Source organism: Chelonia mydas, chromosome 1, assembly GCF_015237465.2.
Source record: "Chelonia mydas isolate rCheMyd1 chromosome 1, rCheMyd1.pri.v2, whole genome shotgun sequence".
Lineage (NCBI taxonomy): Eukaryota > Metazoa > Chordata > Testudines > Cheloniidae > Chelonia > Chelonia mydas.
This window is the reverse complement of record NC_057849.1, coordinates 263956850-263972078: the sequence shown is the minus strand read 5'-3', so window position 1 is coordinate 263972078 and position 15229 is coordinate 263956850. Positions and strand designations below refer to the sequence as shown.

Here is a 15229-nt window from a genome sequence, read left to right as displayed (position 1 = left end):
ACTGGGCGCGTCTGCGCCCGCGCGAGCCCCCAGCGGCTAGGGATAGGGGTGGAGCCTGCCGCTTTGTTCCGAGGTCCTGGGCGCGGGGGGGGGCGGTCTGAGGGGCGCGGCCGCCCGTCGGGGGCTGAGTGCTGCCCGCTGCTTGGGATTGGGAGGCGCCTGGCAGGCTGCTCTGCCAGTCCGGGCCTCCCAGCCCCTCGGAAGGAGGAAGTGGCCGCTGGTTCTGGGGCGCCTCTCCCCGGGCTGGCGGCGCCGTGCTTGCCCCGTCCGGCTTCCGAAACTGTTGTCTCGAGCCGGCGACAGCCTCCCCGAGACCCTGCCCCGCCAGGTAACCGCGCGCCCACGCCTGGCCTGGGGACGGGGGAGGGGCCCGGGGGGATGGTGGGGCCTCGCGGGGGTGCAGCGGACTCTGCCCCCGGGGGAGGGGTCTCTGCCTCCCCGCGTGCTGCCGCTCTGGCTGCGAGTGTTTGTGGGGCGGGGGGTGTGAAGTGAGCCGACGAGCTTCATTTTCCCGTTGGCGCCTTAGCCTGGCGGTCAGCGTGACGCCCGCCGGGCGCCCAGGGACGCGTGTGGCCCCCGTCGCGGGCCCGGCGGATGGGAGCGACCCTCGGGGAAAGTTGTCGGGCCGGGTTCATTTCCGTATTTCCACGACTTCCCTGTAGGGAGCGTCAGACCCTCTCGGTTGCCGGAGCCAACGGGGCGGAGCTTCTGCCGTGGCCGGGCGCCCCTTGAGTTCGCTGAGGTCGGGGCACCTGGCGCGTGCTTCGCGGGGGGGGGTTGCCGAACTGTGCCCGGGAACTTGCCTTTGTGGTTTTGGGGGTGGACGCGGGAGGGCGCTATTAATAGGCACTCTTCAAGCTGAAGCCTTCATTTTCTGCGGGCTGATCTGTTACGTGGAGATGACATAGCGGTTGTTGTTCTCTTTGTAAATTCTCTCACATGAATCGTTAGTGCGTGTCTGGATATGCATTTGAATTCTGTTTCTATTGTGGAGAGAGTTTTTCTTGCCTGGATATTTTTTTCAGTCTGAGTTTTATTTTACTTGGAGCTCTACTTCATCCTGTATGTAATGAACCCTTGCGGTAGTAATCATTTGCAAGAAAATGCTGGTTGGGGTTTTTGTATTGCTTCAGAGTATTTATTAAACATGAGAATAAATAGGAACTATTTTGTCTTTATTGGACAGTTGTGTGTTCTGTTTAGTACATGCTTCATTCCTTACCTAAAGGATGGCATAATGTGGAGATCCAAGTAATTGAGAGGAGATCTGTCTCTTTGGGGAGACTTAAAACATATTAATATTAAATTAATTAATATTATTATTTAATTTTAAAATAAGTAGGTTAGGCCTAAAACTTTGATTTATGAAAGTTCATGATTTATTTTAAACACTCTTACATAGTATTGAAAACCAAAGGGTGGTACGTTGTGTTAATGCAGGGGGAGCCTGTATGAACAGAAATTGCCAGACCGGAGCAGACCAGTGATTCATTTACTTCAGTACTACTGTCTCTGATAGTGTCCAGAACCGGATGTTTCAGAGGAAGGTTTAAGAAACTCCATATAATACTCCTGGGGGAATTCTGTGCCACTGTGCATGGGCAGAGTTCTTTGTTTTCCTGCAGAATAACAGATTCTGACTGGGAAGCAAAGGGAAGCCAGAAGAGGGATCACATGTCCCTCCCCAGCAGCTGTCTCAAGCACAGGGCTGTCCTTAGGCAGCTGCGTAGGCCACCACTAAATTTGGGGCACTACCGCTGGGATGGGACAGCAAGCAGGTAAGAGCGGGGTCGGGTTGTAGAGCTGAATGCACCAGCACAGCGGTGCATTCTGAGGGAGGGTACTAGCTGCTGAGGTCTCTGGGAAGGGGCGTGGGAACTCACCTGTGTGACTTTCTCCCTGCTTCTGTGAGGAGGGCCAGGTGGCTCCAGCGGTATCCTTTTGCTGTTCCCCATAACGTATGTTCTTCTCCCCGCCCCCCCCCACAAAGTGGGGTCCCCCCCAATGCTGAGCGTGTGCCCCCTCTCCCATGGAGCCGCTCCCCCCCGGTGAGGATGGGTGCTGCTTGGGCTGGCTGGCTGGCTGCATGCGGAGGAAGTGAAAGTGACTTACTTTCTTGGCAGCTAGCCCGAGCACCTCTGGTCCAAGTGACCGCACGGGCTGGATTGGAATGCACACAGCTGGCTGGGCTGGGGAGCACGCCTCTTGCCCAGCAGGCGCAGCAGCGATCCATCCAGTCCAGGGGTAGCTGCGTGGGGCAGGAGGAGCTGCTGTGGGTCCCGTGGCCCCGAGATGCCGCACTTCACCGTGGTCGGTGATGCGCGGTGGCGTGACCTGACCTGAGAGTTTGCTGCTGCGTTGCCACTCTGCACCCCAAGATGTGGATTTTAGGGTCCCGTGGCTTTCCACTTATCTCCTCCTCTACTGCAGCTATTGGACCAGCAGGCCGGTGGTGAGCCAAGCATGAAAGCACTACTGTGTTGCCATTGATCAGCTTTGAGCATTTTTTTTTTTTAACCTTATGTTTTGCACAGGTTTCAGAATAGACCGGTTTTCCCTTGTTTGCCAGACTTTGGTGACATTTTAAATACCTTTATCAAAATCATGTTTGATTGTTATTTAACAACTTTGTTTGCCAAAAATGCTTGCTAAGAATCCTGAATCCAATTTCAAAATTTAATGAATCTTAGCCCAAAACAGAAAATTAAGTTGTTGACAATTATTTATGACAAGTTTAGTTTGGGGGAGGGAGTGGGCCAGTTTTCATCAGAGAAACAAAATATGTTGACAGGCTTTCCTGTAGCCCTGTTACTGCTAACTAGAGCCCTCCAACAACTGTAATATACTTATCTCTTTACTAGTGAAGAATCTGTGCAGCAGATAATGCTAGAGCTGTGAAAATGTCAGCTTTTCATGGAACTTTAGAGGCAGTGATTTATCATGTATTTCTGGCAGTGCCCAAAATGTGCTGCTATTTGCTAATGTCTTTCCAAACAAAAATAAGGCACAATTTAAGGTCAGACGTATGAACAAGCAGAGCTTAGAGGTGTGTGTGCAACACAAAAATATCTCAAAGGTTTTGTTTTTTTTTCTTTTCCAGTAAGCTCTTGATGGAAAAGAGCGGCTCTTCAAGCAGTTGTGCTGCTAGCACAGTACTCTGATATCCAGTCAAGATTGCAAGTGAACAGAAGTCATCATCTGATGACTCAGTTATCTATGTAAAATGAACTGGTGATGGAAGTTCAGTGTCATAATTGACATCCTTTATCAGAAAGGATGAGTGACAAAACCTGGAGAGAGAGTCCTCCTGTAACAAGGGCACGTTAGGTTGGAAAAAGAAATTAGCTTGTCTCTGTCCATGCTGCACTAATTTTAGTGGATAGGACTTCTATAACATTTCTGTCCTACCTTAATCCAGAAGAGATGATTCTGTGCTGACTTCATTTTGGTGACTTTGTGCTTTACCTAGGAATAAAACTACGGTCCTATTTTCCCGCTGCTTGGAAACCCAGCTTCTTAAACTGGATAATGCCATTGATCTATTTACAGTGTAAGGTTGATATAGAGTTGTAACTAATATTAAGACTGACGCCCACTACATATTTAAAACTAAAAAGTGACTTTGTAAAAATGACATCGGTTTCCAACTCTATTGTGTCCCAGTCAGGGTGGAGTGCCTTGTGAGGTGTCTCCACACTAGCTCAAGGTCTTAGATTAGTTATTTTAAATAATATTTCTGATAATCTGACAATAATTTAAACAGTTTTTTCTTTAAAAAACACCCTTAAGTTATGTCGTATTGAAAATAACTTTCCGGATCTCAAAAGAAGAAAACGGAAAGATGAAATAGAATTAGCTATACAAGCACAGAAGTGTTCTATATTTAAGTTTGTACGTCATGAAAACAACGAAGTTGATCAAAATCTTCAAGTAACTTCCAAAGAATATTTTTATGCAGAAGAAGCTCAAGAAACTCAACAAAACGTGGAACTATCATTTGAAACAGATGCAGACACAAAACAAGAAATTACAACAGTTGAAACTATTTACTAGCATGAGATATAGATGACATTGGCGCATGGCCGCAATCTTTAAACAGCGAATTATGCACCATTATATTTGAGAGAGGCCCTGTGAGAATAGAAGATCTTGAATATCCTAAAACATTAGAGGTAGGAAGTTAACAGAAAACAATTACTACAAAAGACTTTCTAACGATGAAATTGTCAACAGACGGTGGCTTGTGTACTCTACATGCAAGGATGCTGTATTTTGTTTCCCATGCAAGATTTTCAACAATTGCAATTTTAACATCACAACCATGGGTATTAATGATTGACAAAATCTTAGTCACACATTACCGCAACATGAAAAGGCACAACACCACATTGAAAGTATGCACAAATGGTCTGAGTTGAATGTAAGGTTAAAAAATCAGACAACTCTTGATGCCCAAAACTGGAGTCAGAGAAGCAGCATTGATGTCGTGTTCTTGAACATCTATTATCTATTGTTGAATATCTATCGACAAACAATCTTGCTTTTAGAGGAAGTGTTGAGAAATTATACCAGCCCAAAAATGGCAATTTTTTGGGCCTTGTACAACTGCTGGGAAAATTTGACACAGTGATGAACCACAGGTTGCTATTTCGGAAGAAGCCAGAGATCCAAAAGCTAAAAGTGAAGCACAGTCATTGGCCTCTAAAATATCCAGCTTCAAGTTTCTAACATCTATCGTAATCTGGTATGACATTCTTGTTAAAATCTCAAGTGTAAGCAAAATAACGCAGAGTCCAGTGATGCAGCTTGATTCAACACTTACCTTACTAAACAACACACAAGACTTTTAGTGAAATATAGAGAAAATGGATTCAAAGAAGCACAGGTTACAGCAAGAGAGTTTGGAGAGGCACTCAGTGTAGAACCAAAATTTCCATGTCCAAATGTGATGAGTTTCGAGGAAAAAATGGCAAGCGGAATATGAAGGAGCAGATGAGCCCATTAGAAGATCCAGAAAAGAAATTTGAGGTTAAATTTTTTAATGTTGTGATGGATAAAGCAATATCTGCCGTTGATGAAAGGTTTAATACCTTACGAGCACACCAAGAACAGTTTGGATTTTTGTATGACATAACTAAATTCAACGAAATAAGAAAACAAGAGCAGCTAATGACAAAGTGCAAGAACCTAGAGAGCCTCCTGAAGCACGGTGATAGTTTGGATTTAAATGGACTTGAACTGTATGAAGAACTGAGTACATTGTCATCAGTGTTGCCGCATGCAAAGTTGGTGATGGACATTGTACAGTTTATTCATACCAGCAAACTTGTTGACATATATCCTAATATGTACATTGCCATTCATATCCTACTGACTTTTCCTGTAACAGTAGCATCAGGAGAATGGAGTTTCTCAAAACTAAAGCTCATTAAAAACTGTCTCTGCTCTACAATGAGTCAGGAATGCTTGACTGGTCTTGCTGTTCTTGCACTCGAACAAGACAATTGGGCGAGCTTGCAAGACTCTGTTCCTCTAGCTCGCTATCGCAGTGCGCCTAGCTCAGAGGGGCAGGGCCCCAGTGTGTTTATGGGGCAGGCCCAGCTCTTGCATTGTGTCAGGGTCAGGTGCAGCCTCACCACTGAGTCTGTGTCCTGGGGGGAGGAGGGGCTTCAGAGTGATTTCCCTCCCCCCCCCCCCACTTCCGTGCAGCCAGTGGCCTGTGCTCCTCACTGAGAGGCAGCCTCAGTGCACACCCCTTGTCCCCATCGCTGTGCCCGCCCTACAGAGGCATGGGGATAACAGAAGCTTCTATGGGGAAGTCCTGGAGAGCCTTGGCCAGGAGCGCCATTTAGGAAGGGTGGGGTACCCAGTAGTGGTGGGGGAGCATAGGGTACCCTGTGGTGGTGGGGTGTTGGCGGCTGGGGGGGCAGTGGGGTGGGATGGGGAGTCAATCTCCATAAAAGAGGTGAGGCCATAGGGCTGTGCCCTGAGGGAGGGGGCAGTGAGTGTGGGAGGAGCAGCTGAGAGAGAAACAGTCCCTGGGGCAAGGATCCTGAGGGAGGGTGAGCTGAAGAAGGGTGGGGGCTATGAGCAGCTAAGTGGGTCATGGGGTCTTTTTGCCCCCAGAGAAGCAGGGAGCACTCTCTCCTCTCTCTGGGAAGAGATTGGGGACCAACATCATTAATATAATGCATTCTCTTAACTGATTGATTTGCTCTCTGCCTTCCTCCCCATCTCTCCTACTTTGGGGTAACTTATACCTTGATCCTGCAGTGAGGATCCTTGTGGGCACAGGGGTTTCTTTAACTCTCTACTTCTGGAGAATCTTTGTTTTGGGGGCTTTAACTTTGCAGCCCAAATGGTTTAAGTTTGGCAATTTTCCATACTGGTTGTCTGCCTAAGGCTGATTTTTTTTCCCCCGGAGAATGAGATTAGGGAAAGTATGTTTGATGTTAAAAATAAATAAATTTTCAGTGATTTTGTTAAGAAGCTCAAACACCTCCATGCTTTAGAGAAGGGACTTGAATTTTGGCCGTGGGGGGGCTTGCCCTGCCCTGCCATCAGGGTTGTGCCTTTTACCTTTCCTGTGAAAATTTGCCCAAATCATTAGTCTTTGAAAAGTCTCAGTTTGTACATGCTCAGGAGAGGCTTGGTAGAATTTGGCAGCTAAATTCCCAGAAGATTCCATCTGCACTGAGCATACTCCATCCCCACACAGCTCGTGTCTACAACTCGACTGCTCATGCACCATCCCCATAGAGCACCTATTGAGTATGATCTGTGCTGGGTTTGCAGGAGCTGAACAAGACTTTAACAATTTCTCCTGCTGCTGCTGTGGTACCAGGCACAGGAACTGAGAACAGGGAGACTGAGAGCATGGGAGAGAAGATGCCTTTTGCTGGCACAGAGCCAGCATGGAGTGGAGGAGGAAGCAGCCTGACTCCGATGCACTGGTGGGTGGAGGAGTTGGAGCAGGAACCAGAAGGGTCTGATAGGAGCCTGGTGGTTGGGGGCATCAGTAGGAGCAGGGGATGGGTAAGAGCCAGGCATTGGAAGAGAATGGGGAGGATAGGAGCAGGAGACAGGATTGATGGGGAAATGGAGTGGGGGTGAGTTAGAAGTTAGGTAGAAGTTAGGTGGTTGGGAATGGACAGAAGCAGGCAGTGGGATTTTCTCTCTGTTTTCTTAATCTGTTATATTCATCAGCCCAGCTGGACATAAGCATCTGAGCATCTTGGAGAGGATAATATGAAAATCTTTATATAGCGTTCTCAAGAAACACCAGTAATAGGCTGAAACGTTGGTTGCTTGTGTACTTTCTAGTAAGAAGTAATTCATAACATGAAACTAACTGAAGATCAGCTACATTTCAACTGGAGTTAATGTTGGGAATACTGTTGCCACTTTTCTTAAGTTACACTTTTCTTAAGTTACAAAAGGAAATATATTTTGAAATTGATTCTTAATGTTTCTTAATGTCTTGACTAGTACATGTTCCTGTGCAAACTTGTTTTTTCTACACTGAAGAAAAATGGATGTGAAATCTCGAAATCATTTGCTTCTGAATCATGAAGCATTAGAAAGAGATATCAAGACCTCTTACATTATGGATCATATGGTTGCTGATGAAGTCCTAACATTACAGGAGGAGGAGAAAGTAAAAGCACAGGTAAAATGCGTATCTTCTTAATTACTTTCCTATTCCCAGATTGCTCAACATGTTTTAATATACTCGTTTGAATAGTTTTCTGACATCTTAGGCCATGATTCAGCAAGGTACCTAAACTTGATGTGGGACTATTTACATACTTAAAGTTAGGTGCGTGTTTGAATACTTTGCTGAATTAAAGTCTTAATGCAGGTCCATTATCTGACCTGTATTAGCAGCAAATATTCCTGGCAATAAGAAGCACAGTCCTTAACTAGCCAGGTGTTGGAACTAGATGACCTAATAGATCTCCCAATTTTTGTGATTGCATATAACCATTTTTTTTTTTGCTTCCGTTAGACTACACAGAAGGAACGAGCTGCTATGCTAATAAAAATTATTCTTGCAAAAGATAATTATTCATACATATCCTTCTATAACGCACTGCTTCATGAAGGATACAAAGACCTAGCTGCCCTTCTTCAGGATGGGATCCCTATTATCTCCTCTTGTAATGGAAATAAGTCTGTGGATGCAGTTACTTCGTATGGTCAGTATAACTCTTGCATTCTCAATTCTTGAAGATAATGAATTAAATCCTAGTTTAATTACTGTAAAATGAGTAAGTATATTGCTTCACGTACTGCTTCCTGAGACAGTTTGATCTGGTATGGTACTAGTCAATGTTTCCATATTTCATCTGACATATGGGGTGGCGGGAGAGAGGGTTTTGTCTGAAATTGGTGCAGTTTCATGTCCAGTAACTTTATTTTAAGAAATGTTTTGTTGATTATTATTTAAATGAAGGCTTACATGTCCTACATTTCCATTTAAATCCAAATACTTGATTGTGAAGTGCTAGTTAGGAGGAAGACCTTTCCTGTCAGCATATTTTAGAGAAGCTTAATCTGAGTATGGAAGTCGAACTCTGAAAATCTCATTAATCTTGGAAGCTTATTTCCCACCCACAAAACTTTCTTTTATGTTTATTCAATACTTGGGACATACTAAAAATCTGGTTCAAATTTCTCATCTACCACAAGTGTTTGTTTTTTTAATTATAGACTTCAAATTATCCTAAATGCCTGTTTTGTAACCTTTCCATCTGTTCTGGGGACAAGCAGTGGATTTCAGCAACTGGTGATCCAGTACTTCTTATGATGTCGGGGGGGGAAGCTTTGGGGTGTCTTTTTGGTGTGTTTGGTGTGTGGTGTGGTTTTTTTTTGTTTGTTTGTTTGTTAGTTTTTTATTAAAGAGCTGGGGAAAAATCACTTAGAAATTATTTCTGTTTCTATATATGTTTTTTTTTAATTTCAGTGAGGACAGTCCTCTGTGAGGGTGGAGTACCACAAAGACCAGTTGTATTTGTTACTCGTCCAAAGCTGGTAAAAGCAATTCAACAGAAACTGTACAACTTAAGAAGTGATCCAGGCTGGGTTACTGTTTATGGAATGGCAGGTTGTGGGAAGTCTGTTTTAACAGCAGAAGCACTACGGGATCACCATCTCTTGGAAGGTACAGATGCCCATCCTTTATACACATACCAAATTTTCATAAATTATTATAGCGCCTAAGTCCCATTGCAGGTAAATGGGATTCAGACTTCTAAATGATTTGGGCATTTCTAAAAAAATCTCATCCAGTATTTATACCTCTGATCATCATCTTATACTCTAGGATCATTGGATATTGCTGTGATTCGTGGAAAAAGGTTCCCAGAGTAACTTTCCATCCTGGATAGTATTTTAAATAAGGGCATAAGCAGGTCACTCTTACTTGGGTGATGTACAAATGTATTTGGATTTAGAATTATGGAAGTATTTTATTGACTTTTCAAAATATGTTTATCTAGTTCGACAGCTACTTATCAGAGCCTAAAATTTATTCCCATCTTAGCTTTATATAAAGTAATTTCTTAACGTAATTTTGCTTCTATTTGTCACTCATAGCAAATATATCTCAACTAAAAATATGAATTTTAACTTTACATCATCTTTTTGTTAGATTGCTTCCCAGGAGGAGTACATTGGATTTCTGTTGGAAAACAAGACAAGGCAGGGCTCCTAATGAAACTCCAGAATCTTTGTAGTAGACTAGACCAGGACTTCTCTCTTTCACAAAGGCCACCGCTTAATATTGAGGAGGCTAAAGACCGCCTTCGTCTGCTGATACTGCGCAAATACCCCAGGTACTATTAGTGGGATAAAAGATGTGTTGGAAGAATTAGGCTATATGTAAAAAACCCATGATCTTAGTTAAGTTGCTTAACCTTTTTGTGACTTGGTTTCAAAACTTGTAAAATGCAGTAATACCATGGTCACCCTTTTAAATTCTTTCCAACCTAGCCTTTGAATATCCTTGAAGGTAATGCTGTAGATTGTGAGGAAACGTTATGTAAGGCAAAACTGGAAAGATTTTCAAGAAGTTGGATTACTCTTAAACATATTATGATTCTCAAATGAAAGTCCCTATATCAGGATTTCCCAGACTGTGTGTGGCGGGTTCAGGAAGCCATGCAAAAACCGAAATTACATACACAAAAATGTAAAAGGATTTATAATGTACACTATGTAGTAGTATATCCCTTCCAAATCAACTTACTGTTGTAAAGTGAGACACTTGCCAATGATTCAGTGTAGACTTGTCCTGGATGTGAATATGTGCATGAATATTCTGCTGATAAAATCATGTTAAACATATAACTCTGTGCCTGGACTTTATGCAGAACAGTACACTTCCCATTAAACATGTACACCATGAAGTACCTATGCACACAGACTATGACAAAATGTGTCATTAGGAACACCAGACAGTGTTTGTGATTGTTCACGACACCCTAGGGCAGCGCTAAGCTTTGCCAAACCATGTTGCTTTTGTTGTTCAGTCTATGCTGGAGATTAGTTCTGACTGACGGATGACATGGAAAGAGGAGTCCTTTTGTGAAGATGAATCTTTTGTGAAAAAGACAGTGATAGGTTATTCCAATGATGGTTCAGAAGGCAAAAAGAAAATGTAGAAATACTACATATGGTTTCTCACTAGTTGACTTGAAACCATAGCTTGTGGTCAGATCTGAAGTACTGGCTGCCAAGAATATGTAATCTTTGAAGTGGTGGTGATATTCAGAAACCACATATCTGTCACTGAAAGAGAAACCTGAGGAGAAATCGACAAGATTTAATTGCTCCATCAGGAAATGTCAGACAAATGCCCTTCAGATATCTTGTATGTGTCACACAACAGTGTAAGGCATATACCATTGCAGAAAATCTTATCCTTCTCTAAGCAATAGACTTGGTTTCAGAAGTTGTTGGGCCTGAAGCAGGTTCTTAAAGTGAAAATAGGCCTTTATTCAAATAATAATTTTGTGTCATAGTAACAATATGGCTGACTATATCCAACAACCCAACTACTTTCAAATTTTTTAGGAAAAGTGACAAATCAGCAATTGACTTGAAGTGTCAACTAACATCTCTGGTACTGCAGAGCTTCTGACATGTTTGAGAGATGTTTCTGATTGTACGGCAGACTTGATGTTCCGTAAAGCAGTGCCAGGGCAAGCAGGAAAGGTATCTAAAAGTGAACTTTGAGGAAGCAGTTAGAGACTTCTGTATTTAATTGGAGTAGTAATATTGCAAGTTCTGTAGATGTCAGGCAGAAAAGTAGAGGGCTGTTCACACACATTCATTGCTTTACTGTTTCATATATTGCCAAATTTTTGTTTCCAAGAAAATACCTGAACACCGATGTGTAGTCCTCCATGAAGCTTTTATAGTAATGAGCTTTGGTAAGGGTCATTCCATGAATTCTTGACTTTTTTTGTTTTGTTTTTACTGTGTGATGATAGCAACTCCTCCTTGTTGAAGTGAGAGAGGTTTAAAATGTAAGGTGCTATCTTAATTCTTTCAAATAAGAGAAGTGCAGATTTTTATGAAACATCAGCAATCTCCCCTTGTTAACATATTCAATAATCAACTTTAGTGGCACACATAACCTGTGGCTGTTGATCTGAGAGCACTAACAAAGCCGTTTCAAGACAAACTGACAGACCTCACCTAGGACTTGATGCTACAACTGACTCTCTCTAGCCGGGAATTCAGCAGGTTTCAGCTACCTCTGAAAGAGGATCCAGCATTAGTTGTGAAGATTTTCAAGTCTAACTCCATTTTTATCTGGCAGTTTTCTCTTTAGTGATGAAAATAAAGCATTCCAATTGCCTTTGATCAAAGGAAAACTGGACTGTGTGTTCCCAGTCAGTACCTGGGAATATTTTTCTTAACAAGACATCATTCATCATATTGGATTATGATTATATTTTAACACTCTGTACCTCACTTCTTATTGAGGTTTTTTTAAATTTCAGAATTAGTTCTGGCATGGTTATAGTCATAACATTTCTCCTAAGTGTGATTAGGATTAGAGGTTTTGATGGAGGAGATGAGGAATCTTTTCTTAGTGTCGGGGGCGAGGGGGGAGTCACCAGCTCCAAAAAATTGGGAAAACTTTGGACTACACCTGAAGTGTTGGAGTATACACACATACGAGCAGCCAGTTACATATATGGTGTACAACACTTTTCACGTTACTCAGTAATGTCTGCGACAATACTCCAGGGTCATTCCTCCTTATCCCTCATGAGATTGAGTGTCCTAATGTAAATCTTTCACTAATTTATAATTGCATAAACTGAATTTTTCAAAGTAATCTAAGGTGTTTGGATGCCTCGTTTGCATTAAAAAGAATTAGGGATCTAAAGCCCCTTGGCAGCTTTGAAAATCTCAGCTATAGCGTGTATGTATTTGTATATATGTGGTGGATTTTCATAAGTGCTTGCTATTGGCTTAACTCTGCTTCAGTTGAGGTCAATTGTAAAACTCCATTTGACTTCAGTGGGAACAGTTAGGCCAATTCTGAGTGCTTTTTGAAAATCCCCAAAAAGAATGAGCAATAAAATTAAACAGTGTAATGCAATTCAGCTGAATATCTGTTTTATTCTACAGTGCTCGTAATGCAAGTAACTGAGGCTCCCTTTCATCTCCTGGTTCATCTGCTCTGGGTTCTCTGCTCTGAGGCAGTGAACCTTTAAGGAAAAGGGACCAAGTTCTTTGACAAATAAGATCCCCTTTCTGTGGTGATGCAGGGTGTGGGCAAGGCTATTTTTCAATCAGTCTGAGATGTCTATTTGCACTGCATAGCCCTGCTGCAAAAATACTTTAATGTATAGTCCCTGGAAAATGTTGTTCATTTAAATAGAGTGGTCGCATCATAGCAAAATCTTGAGGCAGGGTTATTTCTAGATAACTTTTTTCAAGATTTAAAAAACAAACAAACTTGCAACAAGCCCAGCCAGCTGGAAACTTGTTTCTCCTAAAAAAGTTTATACTTGTCCTATGGGAGGCAAAATTCAGTTAGCCATTCTGTGCAACTTCTTTATTTATCTTACAAACGGTAGGATATTTGTTTTCATGCCAACTAGGAGGACATATGCATTGTAGTTTCTGGGGGCTGACCTTATTGCATTCATCAGGGCTTCTTACATTCCTCCATTCCACCTCACAAACTCCCTGTGTGCCACCCTCTCATCCCCAGGATTCCCCAATCTCTCCCCTGGTGAGGGTTCTGTGTGCCTCCTTTCCCTTATACCAGGATCACTCAATTGCCCCCCGTGGTCTTTCCCTCATAGCAGGGTCCACATTCTTGCCACGCTAAGGGCTCTTTTTATTTCCTGCCATGCCAGGGATTGTGTGTCTTTCCCTCCACTCCTGCCCTGCCCCCCAAAAGTACCTTTCTTCCCTCTGGATTGCAGTGGACAGGTGTTGGCTGGTGATCTCTTCCCCTGCCATGGAGGGTGGATGTGGATATCAGGACTGAGCACTGCCCCACAGCTGTTAAGTGGCTCTGAGCTCTGAGAGCAATTAGTTGTCTACAGGCTGGGGTAATGTTATACTTGAAGGCGTTAATGGGTGTCATCAACCATTTGGTGGTTTTTTGTTTGACTTGATCTGTAGAAAATTGCAGAGGTGCTTGCTGTTCTGTAGCTGTGCTAATCAGATCACATGGGGCTCAATATGTCCTCCAGTGTCCCCTTTTTCAATATTCTGATTTTTTTCCAAAATGAATGAGTACTGGCCATTGATGCTTAGGACATTCTCTGAAATTTTAGAATTGATTGGATGCAGTGATCAAAAGTTACACTTCACAAAGATAAATGCTGTTGAGTGGAGTGTAAGGCCTCACAAGCTTGGCCAACAAACATTTATCTGTCCTGAAAGATATTAAAAAGAAAAATCTCAAAATGCTTGCCTAATGTTTCTGCTGAGACAAATACATGCAGCCATAAATTACAAGCCAAGATGTATGTTTTCCCTATTGACAAAGCCATGAATGGCAAAATCTTTTAATTATTTTTTGAGATATTTGGCTTCAAAGTATACCGTTCTTCCCTGAACTGCAGTGTTTAATGCATCTTAAAGACAGCATTTTAATAGTACAACTTTCCAGAGTATTTGTTTGAAAAGTGATCAGTTGACCCTGATTTTTTTTCCCCCCCCCTTGTTTTAGGTGTCTCATGGTTCTGGATGACATTTGGGATTCCTGGGTATTAAAAGCTTTTGATAATCAGTGTCAAGTTCTTATTACCAGTAGGGATAGGAGTGTGACAGACTCGGTGACTGGTAAGGATTGTTTTCTTCCTTTCCTAGGTCTCGATATGTATGTCTTTAAAACTAAAAAATTTTGATTTAAATGTTTGCATTCCTGTTGAAAGGATACTGCTTTCTTCTCCTTCACCTCTGTTATAAAAATCATTCCTCAGGTATGCTCTACTTCTCTCAGGTGCAGGTGGCTGAAGTAATAGGAGATCTAAGGGACACAGGTAGAGTTGCTGTCTGCTACACTCCAATTCCATAAGTATGTGCATAGAAAATTCTATGTGCTGTTAACAAAGACCATGAAAACATACAACAGCCTCTGAAGTAGATTGTCATCTTGTGTGCGAAATAGAAAAGCCTTTTAGAATCCTACCCCTCCTACTTCCTGTCCTCCAGGACTCTTATGTTTTTCAAACTGTTTATACAGTTTGAAGACATGATGTAATTCCCAGTGAAGGACACAAATACTATTCCTTTGGCCAACTTAAAGGGGTTATTGGAGAAAGGAACGGGGACAGTGTATAAGCCACTTCCTTCTGGCTTCTTCATGGGCTGAATAGGCAGCTCCTGATTGCTCCTAGCCCCTTTTGCCTTGGTGAGTGGGAAATTGAGCCTGTGACAATGATATGTTATAACATATATATGTTGTGGCACTGATCACCAAATTGGTTGTGTGTTTTCTTCAGTGGGCCTTCCCTTTATGTGAGAATGTAGCTGTAAATAGTGGGGGGGGTTTTCCCCTAGATTTTGCTCACATGCACTTGGAAAATGTTTATGGGAATATTTACCCCGGTTACACGCCGTACTAATTGATATATGGATTCGTATATTGGTATTGAATCTGATATTGTTGCCTGGAATCTATTCTTTCTGATTTCTCCAAATCAGTTTGCAGCTAGTCTGTTCTGTTAGCATTGAAATACTTGATCAT

The 15229-nt window shown here is 42.6% G+C and overlaps 1 protein-coding gene across 8 annotated transcripts in view; it reads left to right on the top strand.

Moving 5' to 3' along the window:
- The first annotated feature begins 29 nt into the window (after positions 1–29).
- The window catches only part of APAF1 (apoptotic peptidase activating factor 1), an 88285-nt gene continuing 73085 nt past the window's right edge, over positions 30–15229 (top strand). For 4 of the 8 annotated variants that reach the window (XR_005223156.2, XM_043545534.1, XM_037884523.2 and 1 more), the window contains exons 1-6: positions 30–328; positions 7528–7669; positions 8009–8198; positions 8966–9163; positions 9653–9836; positions 14210–14322. Coding sequence is in view for 7 of the 8 variants with exons in the window: in XM_043545534.1 (XP_043401469.1) it covers positions 7532–7669; positions 8009–8198; positions 8966–9163; positions 9653–9836; positions 14210–14322 (823 nt within the window). In the remaining variant the exon portion in view is untranslated. Of the gene's footprint in view, positions 329–2151; positions 2163–2284; positions 2291–6795; positions 6954–7484; positions 7670–8008; positions 8199–8965; positions 9164–9652; positions 9837–14209; positions 14323–15229 lie in introns of all 8 variants that reach the window. The other 4 variants (XM_043545530.1, XM_037884515.2, XM_037884506.2 and 1 more) reach the window with 4 other exon arrangements.